The sequence below is a fragment of the Chiroxiphia lanceolata genome, chromosome 2, assembly GCF_009829145.1.
Source record: "Chiroxiphia lanceolata isolate bChiLan1 chromosome 2, bChiLan1.pri, whole genome shotgun sequence".
Lineage (NCBI taxonomy): Eukaryota > Metazoa > Chordata > Aves > Passeriformes > Pipridae > Chiroxiphia > Chiroxiphia lanceolata.
The window spans coordinates 73,031,432-73,053,190 of record NC_045638.1 but is presented as its reverse complement, the minus strand read 5'-3'; the positions used below and the strand labels follow the sequence as shown (position 1 = coordinate 73,053,190).

The 21,759-nt window shown below is 39.0% G+C and overlaps 1 protein-coding gene across 5 annotated transcripts in view; it reads right to left on the bottom strand.

The window, feature by feature from the left end:
• ATP8A2 (ATPase phospholipid transporting 8A2) overlaps nucleotides 1–21,759 on the bottom strand; it is a 318,786-nt gene that overhangs the window by 93,337 nt on the left and 203,690 nt on the right. For all 5 annotated transcript variants that reach the window (XM_032678118.1, XM_032678117.1, XM_032678121.1 and 2 more), the window contains 6 exons: nucleotides 19,436–19,510; nucleotides 16,638–16,760; nucleotides 15,496–15,574; nucleotides 12,093–12,154; nucleotides 11,685–11,741; nucleotides 7,346–7,453 (listed from right to left, as the gene is read on the bottom strand). In XM_032678118.1, the coding sequence (XP_032534009.1) occupies nucleotides 7,346–7,453; nucleotides 11,685–11,741; nucleotides 12,093–12,154; nucleotides 15,496–15,574; nucleotides 16,638–16,760; nucleotides 19,436–19,510 (504 nt within the window). The remainder of the gene's footprint in view (nucleotides 1–7,345; nucleotides 7,454–11,684; nucleotides 11,742–12,092; nucleotides 12,155–15,495; nucleotides 15,575–16,637; nucleotides 16,761–19,435; nucleotides 19,511–21,759) is intronic.

Here is a 21,759-nt window from a genome sequence, read left to right as displayed (position 1 = left end):
TCTGGAAATATTTTCCCATGTGAAATAGTTATGCTTGACTCTTACAAAAATGCAGTGCAGTAAAGAAACAGTGGCATGGAGCACAAATTCAGCAAAACAAACAAAAAATCTTCCACAAAAAATATTCCCTTTATAATATGTAAATTCAAACGAAAACATAACATGACCCTTCTGTCCCCATGGAATGAAGGTAAAAACAATGACCCCAACCAACCCCCAAATATCTGCTATCTGGGCTTCCCTGTATCCATCAGAAAACAAAGTCACTTAAGTGTGACCAAAGAAAGCCATAAAACCACTAATTCCAACTCACAGACAGTCACCTCCTGCCCTCTGAAATAGATCCCATCTGCCACTCCTCTTATTTTCAAAAGGAGCAACCACTTCATTGCTATGAGTTTAAATACTCTTAAAAATCAACTTACATACACAATTACCATCTTCCTCTCTTTCTGTCCTACAGATTATAGGAACAGCAGCATACTGATCTACTTTTTAAGTCCTCTGTCTCCTGCTTCTCCTCATCATCTCGGACCATTTAGGCAGTAACCTCTGCATAGGAAAAGGATATTGCTTGATTCCTTCACACTGCCTGGAAATGCAGCCAATTCCCACACATGACAAGCTCACACAGCAGTGCTCCATAGTGAATGCATGCAGAGGCAGATCCAAATCTCCTGACTACGAAGCCTCTTGCACTGCCCTCCAGCCCACCCTACCCATCCCACCATGTAGCACACTGCTAGCCTACAAAGCTCATCTGCAAAAGACCCCACAGAGGCTGAGTGCTTCATAAAAGACATAAAAATGTTTGGCTACTCTCCAGTTATGCTATCCAACAGGAAAAAAAAAGTTTTTTCTCACTAAGATGCACACAAACCCTTGCCATACATGACAAACCCACACTGCAGAGCTGTTTGGTTTTTATCCTCAAGTTTCTAATGCAGAACACAGCCTACATCAGGAATGCTCTGATCCAGTACGGCAAGTCATACATTGTTAGTTTGTTCTTGCTTGTCAATGGGGCTCAAAACATAGAATTTTTTTGTAGATGAGTATTAGTACGCACTGCCTCTCGTACAATACAGTAGCTGCTCGTCTCTATTTAAAAGCCAGCTGTTTCTAATTAAGAAAATACGGAATAGGATATCTTCCAAACATCTTTCCACGAGCTTGCAACAAAGCTTTGCTACTTTTTAACATATGAAAAAAGCAATTTGGGGAAATTTTGAAGGACATGAAGCAACACTGGACTCCAAATTGAAAAAAGATGCAACTTTTGAAGCACAGTCCATTAGCATAGAACGATAATTCTATCCTGAGTGAAGGAGCTTGTTCCTGGACACCGCTACACCCCAGTCCAAAGCCAGTAAATCTGGATAATCAGCCAATTACACAGAAGTGTAAATGTTCTGTATTTCTATTTAAGCTACTGAGCAGCATTTAAACTTGTTAAGGCTACCTGATCTCCAAACAGACATTGGCCAGACAGTGTGGCTGGCATCCAGATTATACTGCTACACTGAAGGAAAAACAGTTGACCTCTTATGCACCATCTGTGCAACCCCAGGGTAACCATTCATAACCGCTCCCTATTGCTCCCCCATCTAACACACCCACCTGCCAGCCGCAGCTCTTCTGCAGGGCAGGAATCAAAACGGAAGTCTTGAAGATTTCAGAGAAACATGAAGACTTCAGAGAAGTTTAAAGGTCAGCTGACCCCCTTGCTCTGCACTGCCAGTTCCCAAACTAGAATGAGTTTTTACGATCATGGCTTAATCCTATTTTCACATGGCTCTAGATAGGAAATGCCAGCACAGTGCTGGACTCAGCTACCTATACAGTCCTGCTTTAAAGTCTTCATAAAATAATTTCTAAGGAGAAATTAAGTCTGGGACATCTTTTAGAAATATTTAGGACAGGTTTGCTGCAGAGCTGCCAAATAGGTAAAGGGGATGTTTTGGGGGATTTGCCTCCAGAAAATAAGCATGCTTAATCTATTAGTTTCACATTCAGGGTTTATTAAAACATTCATTTATCTCAATTTTTTCATCTTTGCACTGTATGACATAGTAGAAGACCATGCCAAAGATCTAGAAGTGAGAGATTAATTTCTGAAAGCCATGTGTGGCTCACAAAAACAACAAACCCACTCCTTCAACAGATGCTTAAAAATATATACATGCTTCGTTAGTCTAATTTGCCTGCTCAGAGCCTAGTCCAAAAGAGCAGAAAAAGTTCCAAAACCACATCAAGTGCCATGGAGACCTCTGTGCATAATAATAAAAACAAACACGATCAGCAGGCATTAAGGACCTCAGTCTGCAGGCCAAGTCTGATTTGTGCATAACAGCTGGATGAAGCATTTTCACCAACCAAAACATTGACACCACAATGTAATGTGCAACCAATTGCAGACAAACAAACCACAATCAGAACAGCCAATTTTCTAACTAGCACCAAACTGCAGAAATATGAGAAGCCAGAAAGAACAACAACTGAGACCTCTGGAAAAAGGTTCAAATGTACAGAGAAAGACAAAAATGTTCTGGAAAACACGAAAATGTACATTAAGCTGTCAGTTTTGCAGTGTGGATTTGAAAGAGCAGTAATGCGAAACCTGTTTATTACACTGCAATAATGATTATCTCGCCTTCAGGATTTTTTGGGTTTGTTTTGTGTTGTTTCCAAGTCTAGTAACCCATGAAGTTCTTACATGCTTTAGTAAGAACTCAACCAGAAAGATTTTAGAGACCTTCAGACTCAAGGCCAACTACAAAACCGACTGTGCAACCAGAGTCCATCCCATCTTCTGCATCACCTCCGTCCCTCAAAAGCCAACAACAGTGCACCAGTCAAGGCAAACCTGTCTTGCTAATGCCATACACAGAGGAATGGGAAGCTTTGCTAAAGGAGGGATAAATGTTTTCTTAGCAAACCATTAATACAAGCAAGTCCTGCTACTGCCACATTACATGGGATCTTCATTACTGGGACCTTTTAAAAATCACCTTTAATCCAGGTAATGCTCATGCATAGCTTCTTTAAAGTCTTTATAAGCAGACAAATAACCTAGCAAGAATTTGACAGTTCAGCTGGAAAAATCAAGAAATATCTTCTGTCTAGGATGTGAAGAGCACTAGCAAATAAAAGCACACCTGCCATTACACTTATGAAAGTGGTTCTTACACAGAGCTGTGTCCACTACGCTGGTGGTACAATTATTTGGACTGTGATTTGATGAGCTTTCTCTCAACTACAAGTGTATAAAAGTAACTGGGAAGTGCAGTAGCTCCAACTTCAAAACCTCCAGCCATGAGGTTTGGTAAGATGGGCTTCCTGACGTCCTGAGATCAAGATAATGGGTTTCAAACACAAAAAGATTCTTAAACCCCAGTTCTGATATGACCACACACAGCTTAAAGCAAATGTCAAAAAAATTAGGAACATTAACCTGTACTGCAGAATAACCACAATAAGACCCTTTCAAAATCAGATTAAAACTCCCCCTCTTTTACCCCCTTTCCTCTAGGCAGAGGGGGAATGAGACTGATACTCATCTTCCTAAAGAAATTTCCTTAATGGTAACAACAACTAATGAGGCAGACACAAAACACAACACTTATATTAAGGTAAATAAACTGTAAAAAAAAAATAAAAATCACATCTAAGAAGCAGTCTTTTCATCATCAACAACAGCAGATGCTTCAGAGGGGTGACGGCAACATCCCTTCCCTGCCAACCCCACTCTCCCTTAAAACACTAAAAATTTCAGCTCAAGGCAGGGAATGAAGAAATCTGTTTTTCTTATCTCAAATAACATCTAAATCAAGACTCAAAGCATGATCACTGTCATAACATCCTCCTTCCTGTACACACTTTCAGGTACAGGTATTTAGGTATGTGTGTGGGTGGTAATACCTACAGAGAGACTTTGATCCTAAACAGTGCAATATTATTCCCATAAACCTAAAGTATGGTTCAATTCCTATGAAGAAATCCACACAACAGAATATGAGCAGAATATCTCACACACCATGTATATGATATATGCAAGAAATAAGCACAATTGTTAGCACTCACTGTTCCCTTCAGGACACCAAATCCCCATCCCTAGGCAAACAAACACAATAGCCAAGACTGCAAGAGGGCAGAACTATGGCTAATGTGCTGGTCAACAAAATATCACTGGATTATGAGCTAAATGCCCCAAAAGTTCATGAAAATGATCATTAAAAAGGCAGTCACATCCTCAGAGCAGTACATTTCTGTATTGCCTCTTATAATTAATGAGTATCAAAGTAGGTAGCTTTTTAAAAACACAGACATCTACCTGTTTTCAACAATCTGTGGTGGTAAGTCATAACTACAGAAGGGTGGGAAAGGATTCATATATTGTACAAAATACTGTCATCCGGAAGTGCCCATTCAAACGCAGTGAGTTCCATTAAAGTATCTTAGCTCCAAAGGCAAGACAATAAAAAAAAGGCATCAACTTTTCTCAGTGTCACTGTTCTCTGCAATTATAAAAAGAACTTCACTTGAAAAAGTGCAAATATTCAGGAAAGCCAAAAGAGCTACCAAAAGGTTTCTTTGCTCTTCTATTACTATTGCTTATACTACTAAAGAAAAATTGCATTCTGAAAAGGTTCCCCCAAAACAGCCAGAGAGTTTACTTCCAAAGTACCAGATGTCATACTATTGGAAAACCTCTATCAAGGACTATTGAGATTTTAATCAGGGTTTTGTCTTATTATGTCACATGTATTCCATTATGAATATCGTAGGGGAAACAGAAGAAATACGTTGACTCTTTGACGACAGAGAATAAGTAAGTTGCTTCCCTTTGCCCTCAAGGAGGGAAAACGGTATTATCTTCCCTGTGAGAATGCTCAAGATGCTATGGGCAAGATAAAGAAATACTTAGTGCAAACAGTTTAGTAAACCCCAGCAGAAAAAAAGTGTCTTTTCACATACTTAAAAGTCTGCTTAGGCTCCCCTCTGACATTTCATGAATGGACAGAACAAAATGTTTTGCACCTCCTATGCCTCCTACTGACAGCACAAACTCCTGGTTGGCCCAAATGCTAGATGAGTATTACAGTTAAAATCAGCTCCCTTTGAGTGCTATTGGATTTGCATACTATGAGGATCTAAAATATCCTGGAGTTCAATTTATTTGAAGATAAACATACTGGCAAGATTTAAAATAAAATCAAAGCTTTTAAGATACCTTGCTTACTTATAAATGAAGAAGACAGCAAGGGTAAAGGAATTGCTTAAGTCTGGGAAACAGCAACATAACTCATTTTACAGGCTAGAGCCTAGCACAATCCCAGCTCATTTCACCACGAGCTGGTTTCATGACAGCAACTGATTACTCAAGAGACTTTGTGGGAGTTAACGCAAGTGGTAAACAAGCTCCCTTTACCTTGGGACCTTCCTCTGATTTTACAAAAAGATAAAAGAAACAAAAACCCAACATTCTTCCACTGCTGCTCCTGCTCTCAAAAATACAAGAAAGCTGGTAGATATAGATACAAGAAAACTGATATTGATCCCCCCAACACACACTGAAAGCCATACAACAGCTTATTTCTGACTGCTTGAATTCAAAAAGCATCTTCATAGAATGATGACCTATTCTTAACATTTTTGATTGATAATTACTGACCCAGGGGCACAAGTACTGGAGCAGACACTTTATCAGTCAATGTGTTCTTCATTTAAAAGTACATTACATTATTTTCATCTTGGCAAGATATTAGCATCACTTCTGAAGTCATAGTGTCAGAAAACCAGACCATAAAACCAAAGGTTAAATAGAAACACTTTCTAAAAACATTAAAGCAAAAACAAAGCCTTATTAACATGAAGCTTTTGTTCTGAGACCTGTGGTTTTATATGTTGGAGCAAATGTTGATGACCAACACAACATGAATTCTGCTTAAGTTGCAATAAAAAAAAGAGAGCTATTTTGGGGGGAAAAAAAGAAGAAACACCAAGCTAAAGCCAATAGCCTGACCCTTCTTGTATAAAGCAACAGCTCACCATATTGTTTGTATGTGATACTGTTTGATAGTGGAAGCACTAAAAGTCTGCTGAAGACAAGTCATTCATGGTTCTGCATGATACCGACATCAAATTTCTGCGCAATATATGAAAATGTGAATTAGAGATACTGATGCTGTATCTGCTGTGAAATACATAAAGATCACCATGAAATACTATCAGAGGACTGAGGCTTTGTCTATCAGTCAATTACTTGCTGATCCCAGCCTGTCAGCTGTTTGTCTCACTTGTAAAAAGCTGCTGAAAATCTACAATAGCCTCCATTACCCTCAGTGTTTTGGCACATGATAATAAAATATGTATTAAGCCAGAACCAGCAAAAAAATCATGTCTGACTACTCTTGTTGAATACAGACTCACAGGAATAACCTCAAAAATCTTTAAGTGACTTGCCATCAGTTGACTTTTGTATCATTATTTTGTAGTACACAAGGGTTGCAATCTAAGCATATTTAACTAATTTGTTAAAATTATTAGTTTGCTTTTCTTCTTTCTGTATCATAAACAGCATCTCTCCATTAAAGAAAAGTCTAAACTTACTACAAAATACATTTTACTGGTAATTTTGAAAGCAGTTCCACTTCTACAGAGTAACATATTATCCTACATTTATTACGCCCTTAATTGTTCATGGTAGCCCCCTATTTTAAACATGCATGAGGCTCCTGAATGACTTTGACAGGCTTGCAACTTGATTTTCTCACCATGAGTTGAAATAATAACACCGACAGAAAAATTTCACCACGTGGAACTCAGCTGATGTGGAAGGAACAAATCCACAATTCCTCTAGTAATATAAAAGGATCAGTAACATAGCAGGTCCCCTTCTGCTTCTGACCACCTCATCCGATTTTCAAGAAAATTCAATTTATTTTAAATTAATGAAGGAAAAACAGAACACTATGAAAGCAAAATATATGGAAAAGAAAGAATCCATTATTAAAAAAAAAAACCAAATAAATATGATATTTAGTCAAACACACAAAATCTTACCAGGAAGGCACTAAAGAAAGAGTCAGTCTCACTGCTATTGACATGAACTGAGAATTGTCATATACTATCCCCAGTGCACATAATCATATATGATGTCACTTTTGGGGAGAAAGAGAGCTCTTCTAATGAGGAGATTAAGCTAAATGAATGCAGGGATTAAGAAAAGGTTAAAAAGAAGAACAAGCACTCTCATTAGAGCACAATTCCTTTCCAAGCATTGTGTGAGTGTTCAGGGAGTTGTGCTGGGCAGCTCCCCACTCAGCCAAATGTTCATACTGACCTGCCCCAGCATGTCTGGTGCGATGGGAAACGTGGGCCAGATGGCTGAGTAGACACCGAAGAACACGAGCCAGAGCAGCATGCTTCCCCAGACGGCCAGGTGACTGAACTGTCAAGCAACAGGGAAAGGAGAGTCAACACAGGTCACTTCCTCCATTCACCCAACCTACAAGTGTTTCCCTGTTCAGGTCTCTGTCGGTCTCACTCAGGCCTGTCTACTGCTCTTGGTTTCAGGCCAGTGGCACAGGTTGTTCAAACATCATAAAGCAGCTCTCTTTAATCTCTGCCTCGCAACAGGGCAGACAGATAGTCTTCTCAGCCAATCTATCTTATTTGGAGCTCCAAAAAACCCACCAGATTTTCCTTGGAACTCTGATTTCTCTCATCTAGTTCCTGCGTGCCACATTCACATAAATCAAGGTGGAAATTTTCAAATGCTCAGGTCAAAATTCACATGGACAAATCCCTTATGGCAGTGTACACATGCAAGCTGTATGCATCACTCACTTTTCATAGAGGAAGATGCAGTGCTATGTAATACACTACCACAATTAACATCTACTGATCCACTTTGCTTTTTTTGTTTAAAGGTGTTCTAAGTGATTTACAGATATGCAACACAGCTTACATCTTTACTGGTTCTTTAGTCTGTAGACTCACTAAGAGAAAATAAAAGTAGTTTTAAAGTGACCAAGAATACATCCAGCACAGATTTCATCTCAGTTGCATTAAAGAAAGTAATTTTTTCTACATGCCCAAACTGTTTTTCTGTTCAGGATGATTTAAGTTGTTTTACTTTTACACTGCAGTGGATGGAATCAGTAATTTCAGCTGTAACGAGCAACTGAGCTCATTATTTGCTCCAGCTTTTTTGGATGCCAACAACTTCTGCGGCTGATGACTTTGGCTGCAATTCAGAGAAATACCTGCATAAATCTTAATTACTAATTACATATGAGTTTAGGAACATGGGAATGAATTCACATACTGGTTGCTGTGGTGGACACAGCATGCTTGTTCAGTTCTCAGCTTTATACTTTCTATTTGATGACTGTGTCTGTTGACTTTTTGAACAGTATGTCTGAGAACCAAAGAACTGTCTGAGTACTGTGTTCTGCCTGCTGTGAGACAGATACAAACTTCTGGAAGAAGGAGAAGATTGGTCCTACTCTAGAACCACTTAACATCCTTGGAAAGGACAGCTTTCTCCAGCAGAGGCAGTGAAAACAAACAAGCAAGAAGTCTGCAGCACCACTACAGACTGGCAGATAGTTGGGACCAACTAGAGGCCGCCTTACACTAGAAGCATTCATACAGCAAAATGTCAGGGGCAGCGGAAAGAACACTCTTCTAGGCACTCCCAGAAAGCTGGAATTTTGTTCAACACTAAAAGTTGCTGGGCTAATGAGCAGGACATGGGATAGGCCCCTTCCTGGAGACACACAGTGGGTAGGAAGATTTGTTTTCAAATTTTGCTATTTATTCTGTTTCCCCCAGGAGATCTGACCAGCAACTACTTCATTAAAAACAAGCCTGCAATAAACAAACCAATCAACCAAAAAAACCCCAACCCAACCCACCCAATAAAACAAACAAAAACCCACAAAACCCACTCACGCCTGATTCAGTTTTAATATGAAGAAAACAAAGAGACTGAAGTATTTTTTGTTCTATTTTTTTAAAAATACTTGGAGAAGAGCGATTTTATCCTTTCAGTTTACTTGCTATTCTGAAAACTACAGTCAATTCACATCAAGATTCTGACTAAAAGCCCTGCCCCAGTGAACAACTGTAGTGTTCAGCTTCCCAAAGCTGAAGTACTGCAAGGCTTCTGCAAGACCTCATCTTTAAGAAAAGTCAGTCCCATGCAATGGCAGCACTGCTTTCCAAAAAAGGACATGATACATCCTCGAGCCACAGCCTTCCTCTCAGACAAGTGGACAGAAGGCTCAGGATAGCTTGGACTGATGCTTCCAAGCTGTAGACTCCTAGACTTTATGATTAAAAACAGTAAAAATAAAATCAAGCAGAGAAACCAACCTAAGACAGAGCCTTATTTTGTAGGAGGTCTATTTATGCTAATGAAATGCCATAATTATTTTGTCTCACTCAGGTTTTTCTTTGCAATCTGCTGGCAGGACAGTTTTTGAGTTTTGCCGCTCTTCACCCCGCCCTTTCCAGCTGAGCAGACTTCACTCATTTTATATTGTCTTTACCTTCTTCCCATGGTTGTCCCAATCATTTCTTCACCTCATGCTTATATCTACCCAAATTGCTCCTCTATCTTTAAAAGCGCTTCTACATTCGTGATGAGCCCTCCTTGCCCTGTTTGAAGATGTTCCTTATACACTCACCCCACCAACCTTTTCACTGTTGATTCTCCACTGATCTTTGCCATTTAACCCTGGAGAATTCATGTGCAAACCAGAAGCAAGTCCATCAGATGAGTTAAATGAATGACAGTCAGAAAAAAGAAATTAAGGCTCTCACATAAAACCCAGACATAGTATATGGTTCTGCCATGTCTCCTATTTATCTGAAACAGTTCATGTAGTGTGATAAAGCAGTGAAGAAAGCTGTAAGTGTTTGGAAAAAAGCCTACTGCAGTATTCCAGATAGGTAACATGTAACATGAAACTGCTCCACATAACTTTAATGTGCAGATTTTGTTATGCATCATGTTACTACTTTTCCAAAACCTTTCTTTCCACACTACCTACTGGATATACCATGCTCTCAACCACTTTGACTCAGCATTATTTATTTAAAGCTTTCCACTGAACCCATCGTGTTCTCCCAAGTGGCAGTGTCCCTCTAACTCTCAAGAACAAACTGCCTGTAAACAATCCACTTGATGATGGAGAAGAGGCTTAACTCAAGGTTGTACATTTAATACTCTTTAAGTAACCTAAAGATTCTCTGTGTGTTGATTCACTCACAGCTGAAACAATAACTATAACCAACATCAGATTCCGAGAGGATAAGTTGATTCTAAACACAACCACTTTTCTGTGCATAACAATAATTTCTCTATCAAATGTCAGTGCTATAGAACACTGAGATCTACTAACCATTATGGTATCTTTTAAAACAAAAGTTTAGAAAAGAGGGCATCGTGATTACCCCCCAGTGACTGAAAAGACCAGTTACCAAGGGAAGAGGAGAGTCGAGGAACCATCAAATAAATCACAATAAAACAGGATCTAAGCAGGCTAACATGCCTCCAATGCAGACTTGGATATACCCTCTTCTAGTGCACTAGGGACTAATTTAAATATTTTTGCATTTTAAAACATTGGTACACAATACAGAATTGATTCATAAGCAACAGCGAAAAAAGAGATTTTATTTTTAGATGAGAGAATGAGGCAGAAAATATTAGCATCTCCCCAACAATTAAATAACTTGTACAGATACCATTTAATCTTTAAAATTCAGAACAGACATAATCTCATTGATTTTAATTCCTCTGTGAGGAATGAAATAAAACATAACTAACAAAAACAATGAGGGTACAAGATGTAAGCCAAGCCCCTCCAAGAAACTCGTAAAATGAGAATAAATTGCGTCCTCAAAACAGCAAAGTTTCTTTGTACATCACAAAAAGTAGATTCCAATATGGTATCTTACTGGTGTGAAGAAACAGGGACTAGATCAGAATCAAAAAATGAGTGTTTCAGAGGGGCTGGGGGAAAGAAGGGGAGAAAGGTGCTGAAGGTTCATCAACACAGAAGCCCTCCCCTATCCCCCCATACTCTTTGGAGGTCACTGCCCTGCTGAATTCTGTCACCTATCAGTAACAGAGCCCTCACTCATTGCAAGTGAATAACTCAAATCTGGGAATCAACATCAGCATTTAACTAACATCCTTATTACACTAAGTTTCCAAACAAAAACTCTGAAACCAATGTGAAGTCACTAGTTCTTTTTACCTGGTTCAAAGACGTTTTCAAAGCCCATTTGTTTATCTGTGGGCAGACACCTTTTGCTCCCCATTGCATTAATTTTAAAGGAGCTACAGATCTATTTCCTTAAGCAATTACAGAAGTATGTTGATTTCATGCAAAATTTTCTCATTTTTAAGTAGAGATGTTGACAATACACTTAAGCGTACTCTTCCCACTTCTGTCAGGCTGTCCTTTTTCATCACACATATCGTGTGATCTCTGAGTTCATTCCTCTCACATTCTGTACTTAGGGAGCTTAGCAGTTTATCCTTACATGAAAGATCCAATTAGAACTCTGAAGTCTCAAGTGATTTTTAGTACTTCTTTTCTGCATTAATACTCATTAGGGAGGAAGGTGGGTTAATAAAATAAAAGATACTGGAAAGCACTTACTCTAGTCCACGCAGTTGTTTCCAAGCCAGCTTTCAGACAAACAGTGACTACAACATACTGCAAGGGAAAAAAAAAAAAAAGAAAAAAGACAACTTCATTACTAACACTTTCAAATTCAAAGGTGTTCATGGTCCAATCTTCCCTTTACATCTCAAAAGCTACTACCATTTAGGTAGCCAGCAACACAGGAACTTGGCAGTGTGGGATTAGGGAAGGACAAGGCATAAGCTATTGCAGGTGCATGTCTGGGAAAAAAATTGAAAAGAAAGAGGGAAAATCAGGCACACAGCATCAGTTTGATATTACTTTACTCACACACTTTCTTCAGGTTTACACAGTTTTCTGGTGGTATAAAAAAGACTCTAAAGAATTCTACTATTCAAAAATTGCCAGGATACACAAACTTACAGTGTAAACTATGTTTCCAACAAATAAATAGTCAATTCCCTGGCCATTTGTGAATACTGCATCTGAAAAAAAACATAAAAATTATCACATTTGACATTAGTGTATCAACGGAATGGATTAAATAACATGGAGATTTTCAGGAGAAAACAGCTGGTCCTAACCTTGCCTTTTTGAACATATAAAAGCACTTTTAGAAGCTGAGAAAATGGTAATGCAGAAGCTGTGCTAAGCCAGGTCTCATACATGATGCTCAGATAGAGCATATATCCATAGCCCTGGTTGCCAGAAGCTGGCCTAGAAAAAGAGGAAATGTTTGCCAGAGTATAACATGTAATTTGCCTCTAAGAGCTAAGGTATGTGTGCCAATTTTTCTGTCAGTCTGTTCTGTACTACTTATTGTCACCTCTAATAAAACTCATTATTTGTGTGCTTGTGACGAAAAAGCCAGTATCTAATAAAACTCATTATTTGTGTGCTTGTGACGAAAAAGCCAGTAAAACATCAACTGATTTGTGGTGAAAGAGAGCTGAATTAAGAAGAAAGCTTTTATCGGTAAAGGACACATGTAACATCGAAAATATCCCACTGGAGGTTAATTCAGCAACAGAGCAGTATTCAGCCTCCACATACCCTTTCTCTAGTCAAGTGTGCACAAGGGTAAATACACGTTAATCTATCACGTGAAAGTGCCAACCTTGGCAATACTTCAAATGTCATTTCGTCTTCCTTAGCCCTTGCGGAATAAAACTGGAACACCGCGAAAACAAACTAGACTGCCACACTAACGCCAAGTGAACTTAAACTCACGGGAGTTTTCAAGCATTACTCAAGCATGGTAAGTATTGCTATTTTCACAGGTTTTAAGACAACTGCTGGATAAATACAAGCACAGCAGGGATGAAAAACACAAGATAAAACCCTGGACCTATTCATAAAAACATACTGCCTAGCACAATGTGCTTATACTACGACAGTACCATTTTGTTAGTTTTATTTGCAAAACTGAATCTGACATCCTTAAACAAGGGTCATGTACTCCAGGATCAGTAAATTTTTAAGCCTATAAAGAAGCATTTCAGACACCCTAACCTCTGTAGTGAAGACTCTGCCCAGCTTACAGATAAAAAATCCTCTATATTTAGTATGTGTAGTTAACCCAAGCTACCTGTTTTGTTTTTCTTCTACCATGGCTGCACGTGGCTGTCTCCAAAGAATTGACAGGCTGTGAGCATTTTCTAGAGATCGCTAGTTCTCTATCCCTGCTTGCTTTTTCTCTTTTGAATGTTAACTACTAAGAAACAGCAGCAGATAGACCAGTCACAAACACTGGAACAGGAGTAAAGCCTGAGACAGCTTGGTTAGGAACTGGTTTGGTTTCTAGCCACTGGCATCTCTATCAGCCCAACTCCTCCCGCAGTACATGGTGTAGTGTCAGGCATTTCCCACATCATTCGCAAGTATATGTCAAGTTTTAAAAACTGTCATTTTGCTCTTTCCTCTGGTGTCAATGGAAAAGGTGAAGAGCACTACAGAATTCAGTCCTCCATGCCTATTGAACTCTATTGATGCCAAAAGTCTCAGTTTATTAAGGAAAAGGCATGCCCAAATGTGTATCAATTTTGATAGAATAACCTGCCATAATGACTTGGTTGTGCTCTAGTGTAACATCACAGTGCACATTTAAGTAACTGAATAAATTTTGCTGTAAGTCTCAATTTTTTAAAGTTACATTTTAATGCAGTAAGTTAACATCTTCCCCCCTTCCCCCCAGTGATTTGCATGACCTTTCACTTTAGGAGGCTATGCAGTCCTGAAAAGAATGATATTTCTGTTAATGAGAATAGCAGGACACTCAGTGAACATTCATTTCTGAAACTATACAAGTGCTCATTCATGGACTATATGTACCTCATATTCTAAGGAACCTGACAGGTTAAAAACGTCCCAGTGTGAATGGCACATTTTTGTCTCTGGCACTGAAATCCCTTTTGCACTTGGAAATGCAACAAAACTTGAAAATTCAATATTCATTCTTCCTTGGAAAGCGAGCTAACAAACCTATTCGAAGGAACTCAAAGTCAGCCTTTGAGCTGGCATTTCAGTCTTGTAATTTTAATTGCTGAAAAGTACATTATCTATTTAGGAATCGGAAAATATCTACAGAAGAATAAAACAAAACCTGTTATTTTTCTTAGCTGTTACCACTACAGATGTCAACCTAAAATTTCTGAAGTTGGATTTTAAGAGGAGCTATTCAAGATTAACATTTCTCATAAAAACAGTGAAAGAGAACAATAAAACACCTCAAATCAAAACAAAAACCATTCAACCATAAAAACCCCTCTCCCACAAAACTCAACCTTCTCCCAGCCCGCATACAGAGGAAAGGGAAGTCCCTTCTTTATAGGGTCCATCAGACAGCATGTGAAGCTCCCACTGAGGATACGATACTGACATTTTCCTCAGCGAGATAGAGAAACATGAACCTGACTCCCACAAGTATCTTTACCATCATGCCTCTGATGTAAGCATTCATCTTCCTTCCCTTTCCATTTCTTTCAACTCCTCCCCAATTAATCCGTCCTGGAGCTGAGAAGCTTTTCTTGAACTCAGTGTTTTCCAGGAAAGAGTTTCACTTTTGAAAAAATTGTTTGTTATTTTAGATAAATACTATTCCCTTCATCATCACCCCTAAATTCCTCATCTGATCTAGTCCTACTTCTTACTACAGTAAAAGAACAGATTTCCCACAGTTCTTCCCTCTCACACAACTATATTGTTAGGTAGGAACCATATGGGATTTACTGGTCCCTGAAATACCATGTAGTTGCATTACCCTTCATTAAAAGCAAGGCTTAATAACACTAATTTGTACAACAAAAAGTCTCATTTCCTAATATCTCTGGCTCTTGATCTGGTTTACTTCCACTTCAGCCAATTCATTTTTTTCCCCACAAGACTTAAATAGTAGTGAAATCTCTCTTTCATCCTACTTTTACAGTACTGTGTTATTGAATAGGAAAGGTCCAACAAGATATAAAGCAAATGGTTGTCAGGCAGCTGCTGTAAGAACATTATGCAGCTAGAAGTTGAGGTATCAACCCACTACCAAAAAAAAAAAAAAAAAGGCATTTTATAAGACATTCAGTATTTGGGTAAAACTTTTTGCAAAGCAACAGGTTCATTTTTCACATAATAAAGTCACTATATGAACAATAACTATGTTAAATTAGAATAATTTCTGAAAGCCACTAGGTAACTGGCAAAGTTCAGCAGCTACAGACCACTAACTGTCTGTCAGCATTATTTTCTTGAGACTTGCTAAGACCCCCTGTTCTGCAAACACACTGGCTCTATAACGCTGAACATCAGTTACTGACATAAGAAATAAAGAAGCCCTTACCATGCTCCAGCACTTTCAGTGGAAACCAGAAAAGAATGATGGAATGGATAAGGGCATTGATGCAGTGACCCCAGAAAACCTGAGGGAAAACAAACCAAGCCATCGGTAAAGTCCAAAACTCTTGACCTCTCTCTAACTCCTAACAAACACTTCATTGTGTAGTTTAGCATCGGACAACGTCTGTCCTGAAGTGAAATACCTAAACTTCTGCAGGATCGATTTCCTCCTATAATTTCTAGTTTTTCACAAGAAAAACACTGGTCCAGTTTGATCATTTTATTCTACCAACTTAAAAGATAATAGGCAAGCACACTTGCAATTTAAGATCTTTATCAAAATACAGCAGACGGACAGAGTCAACCTTCTTTAATTACCTCAAAGAGTGATTTTAAAAGATTGATTCAGTTTTCTTTTAATGGACAAATACTTTGTGCCCCATAGTTTTTAACTTCAAGATAACGGCAGCTCTGTACAAACTAGAACTTTACGTACTCTACAATTTTGCCTTCAGATAAATCAAACGCACAGCTTCCGTGATTCAGAAGTAAATTTAGACGTGTTTATTTCGGAATAAAGATGGAATACCAAATACTGACATTTTCCAGCATTTAAATAGCAAAATGAAGTAAAAAGGGTTCTTCAAAAGTCAGAAGACCGAATAAACCAATTCAAATTTTATTTTAGTTCCCAAAGAACTACTGGAATGGAGGTATAGTAAAGCTGTGAAAAAGCACCCTAGCAGAGACCATTATGAAAACATGTATATTAAATAAAATCCAGGTAATGTTATCCAGTTCCTTTGGAAGTGGTAAACCCATGACTTATCAGCAGTTGTGAATTGAAAAATCATACTCTGATAAAAATCTTACTTTGAATCAAAGTTTATGGATATTTCAGGACCAGTTTCAGTTGAAGACACAGCAGAAACCCCTTATTTATAACACATTATTATTTTAAAATTTAATTTAAAAATTCTTGAAAATTAAAATGTTCTTGAAAAGAACTAGGAGACAGAACAATCTTAATCTTAGTGGCTAGCATAAAGCAGAAGTAACAGTGGGAAACAAGTTATTTTCTAACAAGAAAAATCTAGAAAATAAGAATGCCCATAGTTGTTCTTAAAGAAACGGACTTTCCCTTACCCTTGTGTTGAAACCATCTGCATTTTGAGTAATTTTGTACAGCTGTGGAAATCTAAGCATGCTATCTTGAGTACATGATCTTTCAAAAATTCCCAGAGTAAAGGGTGGCAGTGCTGTGAAAATCTGCAAGGAAAGAAAATACTAATTAAAAGTAGTTATTAGTTTTAAGTGGATCTCAGATAATATTTCATTATCTAGAAAACAGCAAAGTTCTCAGACTTCAGTGAAGACTCACTACTACTTAACATGTTATTTGACAATTTTAAGCAGTCCAAACTAGTCCAAACATGAATTTCAGCAATTCATAACTCTCAAACATTGACTTATGAACAAAAGAAACATGAAATAAAATTAGTATATTTAACCAATAAGCTCAAACCCAAGAAGTCAAGCATGATTATTTTCTGGTGTAGCAGCTAATCTAGCGAGGGTCAAACACATCAGGCTGCAAAGGAAAGACAAGTATTTTTACAAAATAGCCACGAGAATGGGTTCCAATACAGCTGCAGTTGTTGCCATAATTAAATATGTAATATATTTAATCAGAGCTAAGTTTACAGACAAAGCAAATGCGGAAATCACATTTAAAAAAAAATCTACTGAAAAACAAAGGCCATTCTGCATCATGGTACTTTGGGGATTCCCCTGGTAGGCATGAAACAATAGGAACAAATTAACTGCAGTATATGTCTGGCTGTGCTATGGGCAGACTCTTAGATGACCAAGCCTCGGAAGCTTTCCAAGAGAGGCAGCAGGACGCTTTGCCAGAAGCAGAGTAAATTAGCCTCCACTGACTTTGACATTGCTGCTCTTAAAGTGTTTCCAGGATCTGAGGCAGCTCATTTAAAGCCAGCTTGGGTATCCGTGTTTCTTGTAGTCTGCAGTGCAGGCACAGACTGAAAATAACACCACCGTGGAAGTCTGAATACTAAACTCCACTCAATTCCTTGTACATTAACAGTTTATGTCAGAAACATCAGTACTAATCTTATACATACATATATTTTTAACAGTTTGAGAAATATTCTTGAGGTTAAGAAGCAGTTTGGAGTTATGAACTGTTTTGAGTGTGCATGCGTAACTGCAGAAGTTGGGCCGTGGTTCCCACCAGGAGCGAGCTGGCAGTCAGGGACAAAGAACAACACAGAGGAAGAGAGACGAGTGAGAATCGGTAATTACAACCCTAGATCCAGAGGGAATTGTGTGTCTTTTGCTCATAAAGTGATAAACCAGATGGTGAAAATGGCAGCAGGTTGGGGGTAGGGAACTGAAACAAAGACCACTGGTCCAATATATTCCAAAGAAGGCCATGTTCTCATACAGCTTTAATGTATTTTGCCAGGTTTCCTATGCTTATTGGGGCATTTACATTCTCACTTGAAGTAAATCTTCCAATGGTTCTGTTTATGAAGGCAAACCTCCAATGTGAATCAGTACAAAATCAGGAGTTATAATGCTACTATGATTTCATACACTTCATATTTTAATGAGACTACTAATGAAATAAAGGGTTAATCTGCACAGAATAGAATGACAGATCTAAAAGCACTTCAAAATCTAACCCCTTCAAACTGTGGAAGTCCCTAATAACCTACTAGCACTTGATTCTTCATGAGTCCACGCAACCAGTTCTAATTTTAGAAAATACTAAGCTTACAAAACAAGATTTAATTTCTACTTCACTAGTTATAGAAGATGAGTTTCATTCAGAAGCTTTAGGTAGGGTAGGTAAATTCATCAAATGAGGTTTAAAGATGCAAATATCTAAATACAAATGACAGAGACTGAGTAACAGTCAGAAAATTAGGGTGAAGAGAATCAAGGGAATGATAAATCCTTGAATAAATATCTTCCACTAAGAGTATCAAATTTTATGGAATATGAGGGTTTGTGTCATCATTTTTAAAATTAATGTGACAGAAGTTAAGTGGTTCCATTAATACTACTCAGTGATAATTTGCTGGCTTTTTCTGTATTAGCATATATTTGGAATGAGTTTTCTTAAAGAAAAAAATTAAATTTCCTCCCTGCAAAGAGAAATCCAAAGGACTCTTCAACAGTGACAGCGTCCCAATGACTTATATATCCATGCAGCAGGCCACTCACCGGTAACATTACAAAGGTAAGACTGTCAAACACCAACACAGGTCTATGCTATGGAACTTGGTTTCAGAGATCTTTCAGACGTTAATTAATGTGATTGATTAAATAATATTATTGATTAAAGTAATATAGTCATAAGGCACAGTGTAGCACTCTGCAGACCATGGCAAAAATCAGAAATCACTCACAGACTGACACATCCTGTCCTTGGTTCAAGTGAAAAATGCTGGTTACACAGTGATGCTACTTCTCTTTCTGTACCTAATGTAGCATGAGTCAACCCAAAGCATCTGCATGACACTTATCTGAGCATCTAACTCTTATGGCATCTGAGAGAAAAAAATTAATCAAAACTCAAAGATTAGGACATTTTGAACATGAACCATCAGCAAAATATTCGGTAGAAAAGACTGAAGATGCTTTGAAAGAGGAAATTAAATTCTATCTAAAAATCTGCAGAGTTTTATGCAGGTTACATTAGGTTAATCATCTATTTTCAAGGCATTCTCCCAAATTTATTTTTGTGATAAAAGCATCATTTAAAATTACTTTTTTCTTACCTCAAAGCCGATTCAAAATGATTTTTACAAATGAACTCACCTTCCCTGATATATACCTATGACAGGTACCTGTGAAAAATGGGACACAACAAAATAATATACAAGTCCCCAGCACTACCAAGTCAAAACACTTACCACATTATACAGACCAATGCACCATCGCTCAAATAAGATCTGCCCAGAAAATCCATTAACGAAAGCAAACCAAAGCTGAAAAAGAGACAAGTTACAAAAAGCTTTAGATTACTACTGCAGTACATGTTTCCATTTACAGTAGAGAAGAATGTGGAATACAGACCACCATCTGGAGACAGCTAAAACAATTATCAGGAGTGCCAAGCAGTTACTCTCAAGTCTTACATTTTAAATATTGAGTGAGTACTTCTTGTTTAAAATAAAATACTCAGGTGATGGAGCAATTTGCTTTACTTCCATTGCTACTCAAAAAAAATAGATGGCCTCAAACTATTTCAAAATCCTTAACACTGGCAAATTAACATGCTTGAAGCCAGAAACCAATCTCATTTCCATTGTGGTCAGCAAAGACTAGAATTTCCAAGGTGTGTTTTGATGGATGCGCTGCTTCTGTCCTATTTTTACAGTCCCAGAATTGCAGTGATATCTGCTTGTCAGTCACATTATCATGACTATATGACAATTTTATTGTCTAAATGACACAAACATAATTATTTAATAAACCACCAACTTAACGATCAAAATTGGAAGAAATTGCACAAAGAGGCTGGGGAGTCTCTATCCTTTTACAAGTTCACAGAACTTGCCCAATTGGGCAAGCCCTGAGCAATCTGGTTTGCATTTAATGTTCACCCTACATTAAACAAGAGGTTGGACTATATGAACTCCAAGTTGCCTTCATACAGATTCTGTAATGCCATGATTCCAGGAAACAGCTGTAAGCTTCAGTGCACAGGTAAACTTTTCTGAGCACTTCCTTGGACCCAACTTCCTTGAGCCTACTAATCTTGCTTAAGCACCTTTTTTAAGCACGAACTGCTTTACTGGGTTGGAACAAAGTTTCTCAGTCAGCATTGAAAGAAGCTTAGGAGAGAATACAATAAGAAGGAAAAAAAATTATCTTTTTGCAAGTAAATTGGGAACTGGAAGAATAATAGCAGCATATCCTGTGACACATTTCATAGAATCATAGAATCAGCCAGGTTGGAAGGGACCTCCGAGATCATCAAGTCCAACCCTTGACCCACTACAGCTGCGGTTACTAGACCATGGCACTAAGTGCCCATCCAGTCTCTTTTTAAAAATCTCCAGGGACGGAGAATCCACTACTTCCCTGGGCAGCCCATTTCAATGTCTGATTACCCTCTCTGTAAAGAAATTCTTTCTAATATCTAACCTAAACCTCCCCTGGCACAACTTTGAGACCATGCCCTCTTGTCTTGCTGATGGTTGCCTGGGAGAAGAGACCAACCCCCACCTGGCTACAACCTCCTTTCAGGGAGTTGTAGAGAGTGATGAGGTCTCCCCTGAGCCTCCTCTTCTCCAGGCTGAACAGCCCCAGCTCCCTCAGCCTCTCCTCATAGGACTTGTGCTTGAGTCCCTTCACCAGCCTTGCCCTCCTCTGGACCTGCTCCACCACCTCAATATCCTTCCTGAACTGAGGGGCCCAGAACTGGACACAGAACTCCAGGTGTGGCCTCACCAGTGCTGAGTACAGGGGAAGAATCACTTCCTTGGACCTGCTGGTCTCACTGTTCCTGATCCAGGCCAGGATGCCATTGGCCTTCTTGGCCACCTGGGCACACTGTTGGCTCATGTTCAACTTCTTGTCAATCCAAACTCCCAGGTCCCACTCTGTCTGGCTGCTCTCCAGCCACTCTGTCCCCAGTGTGTAGCGCTGCATGGGGTTCTTGTGGCCAAAGTGCAGGACCCAGCACTTGGCCTTGTTGAACCGCATCCCACTGGAATCAGCCCAACTCTCCAGCCTATCCAGGTCCCTTGGTAGAGCCCTCCTGCCTTCCAGCTGATCGACACTCCCTCCCAACTTGGTGTCATCTGCAAATTTGCTGATGATGGACTCAATCCCCTCATCCAGATCACCAGTAAAGATATTAAACAGGACTGGGTCCAACACTGATCCCTGGGGGACACCACTAGTGACCGGCCACCAACTGGATGCAGCACAGTTCACTACCACTCTCTGGGCCTGGTCCTCCAGCCAGTTCCTAACCCAGCACAGAGTGCCCCTGTCCAAGCCATGGGCTGCCAGCTTTTCCAGGAGTATGCTGTGGGAGATGGTGTCAAAGGCTTTGCTGAAGTCCAGGTAGACACATCCACAGCCTTCCCCTCATCCACCAGGTGGGTCATCTGATCATAAAAGGAGATCAGGTTGGTCAGACAGGACCTGCCCTTCCTAAACCCATGCTGGTTGGGTCTGATCCCTTGTCCATCCTGTAGGTGCTGTGTGAATGCACTGAGGATGA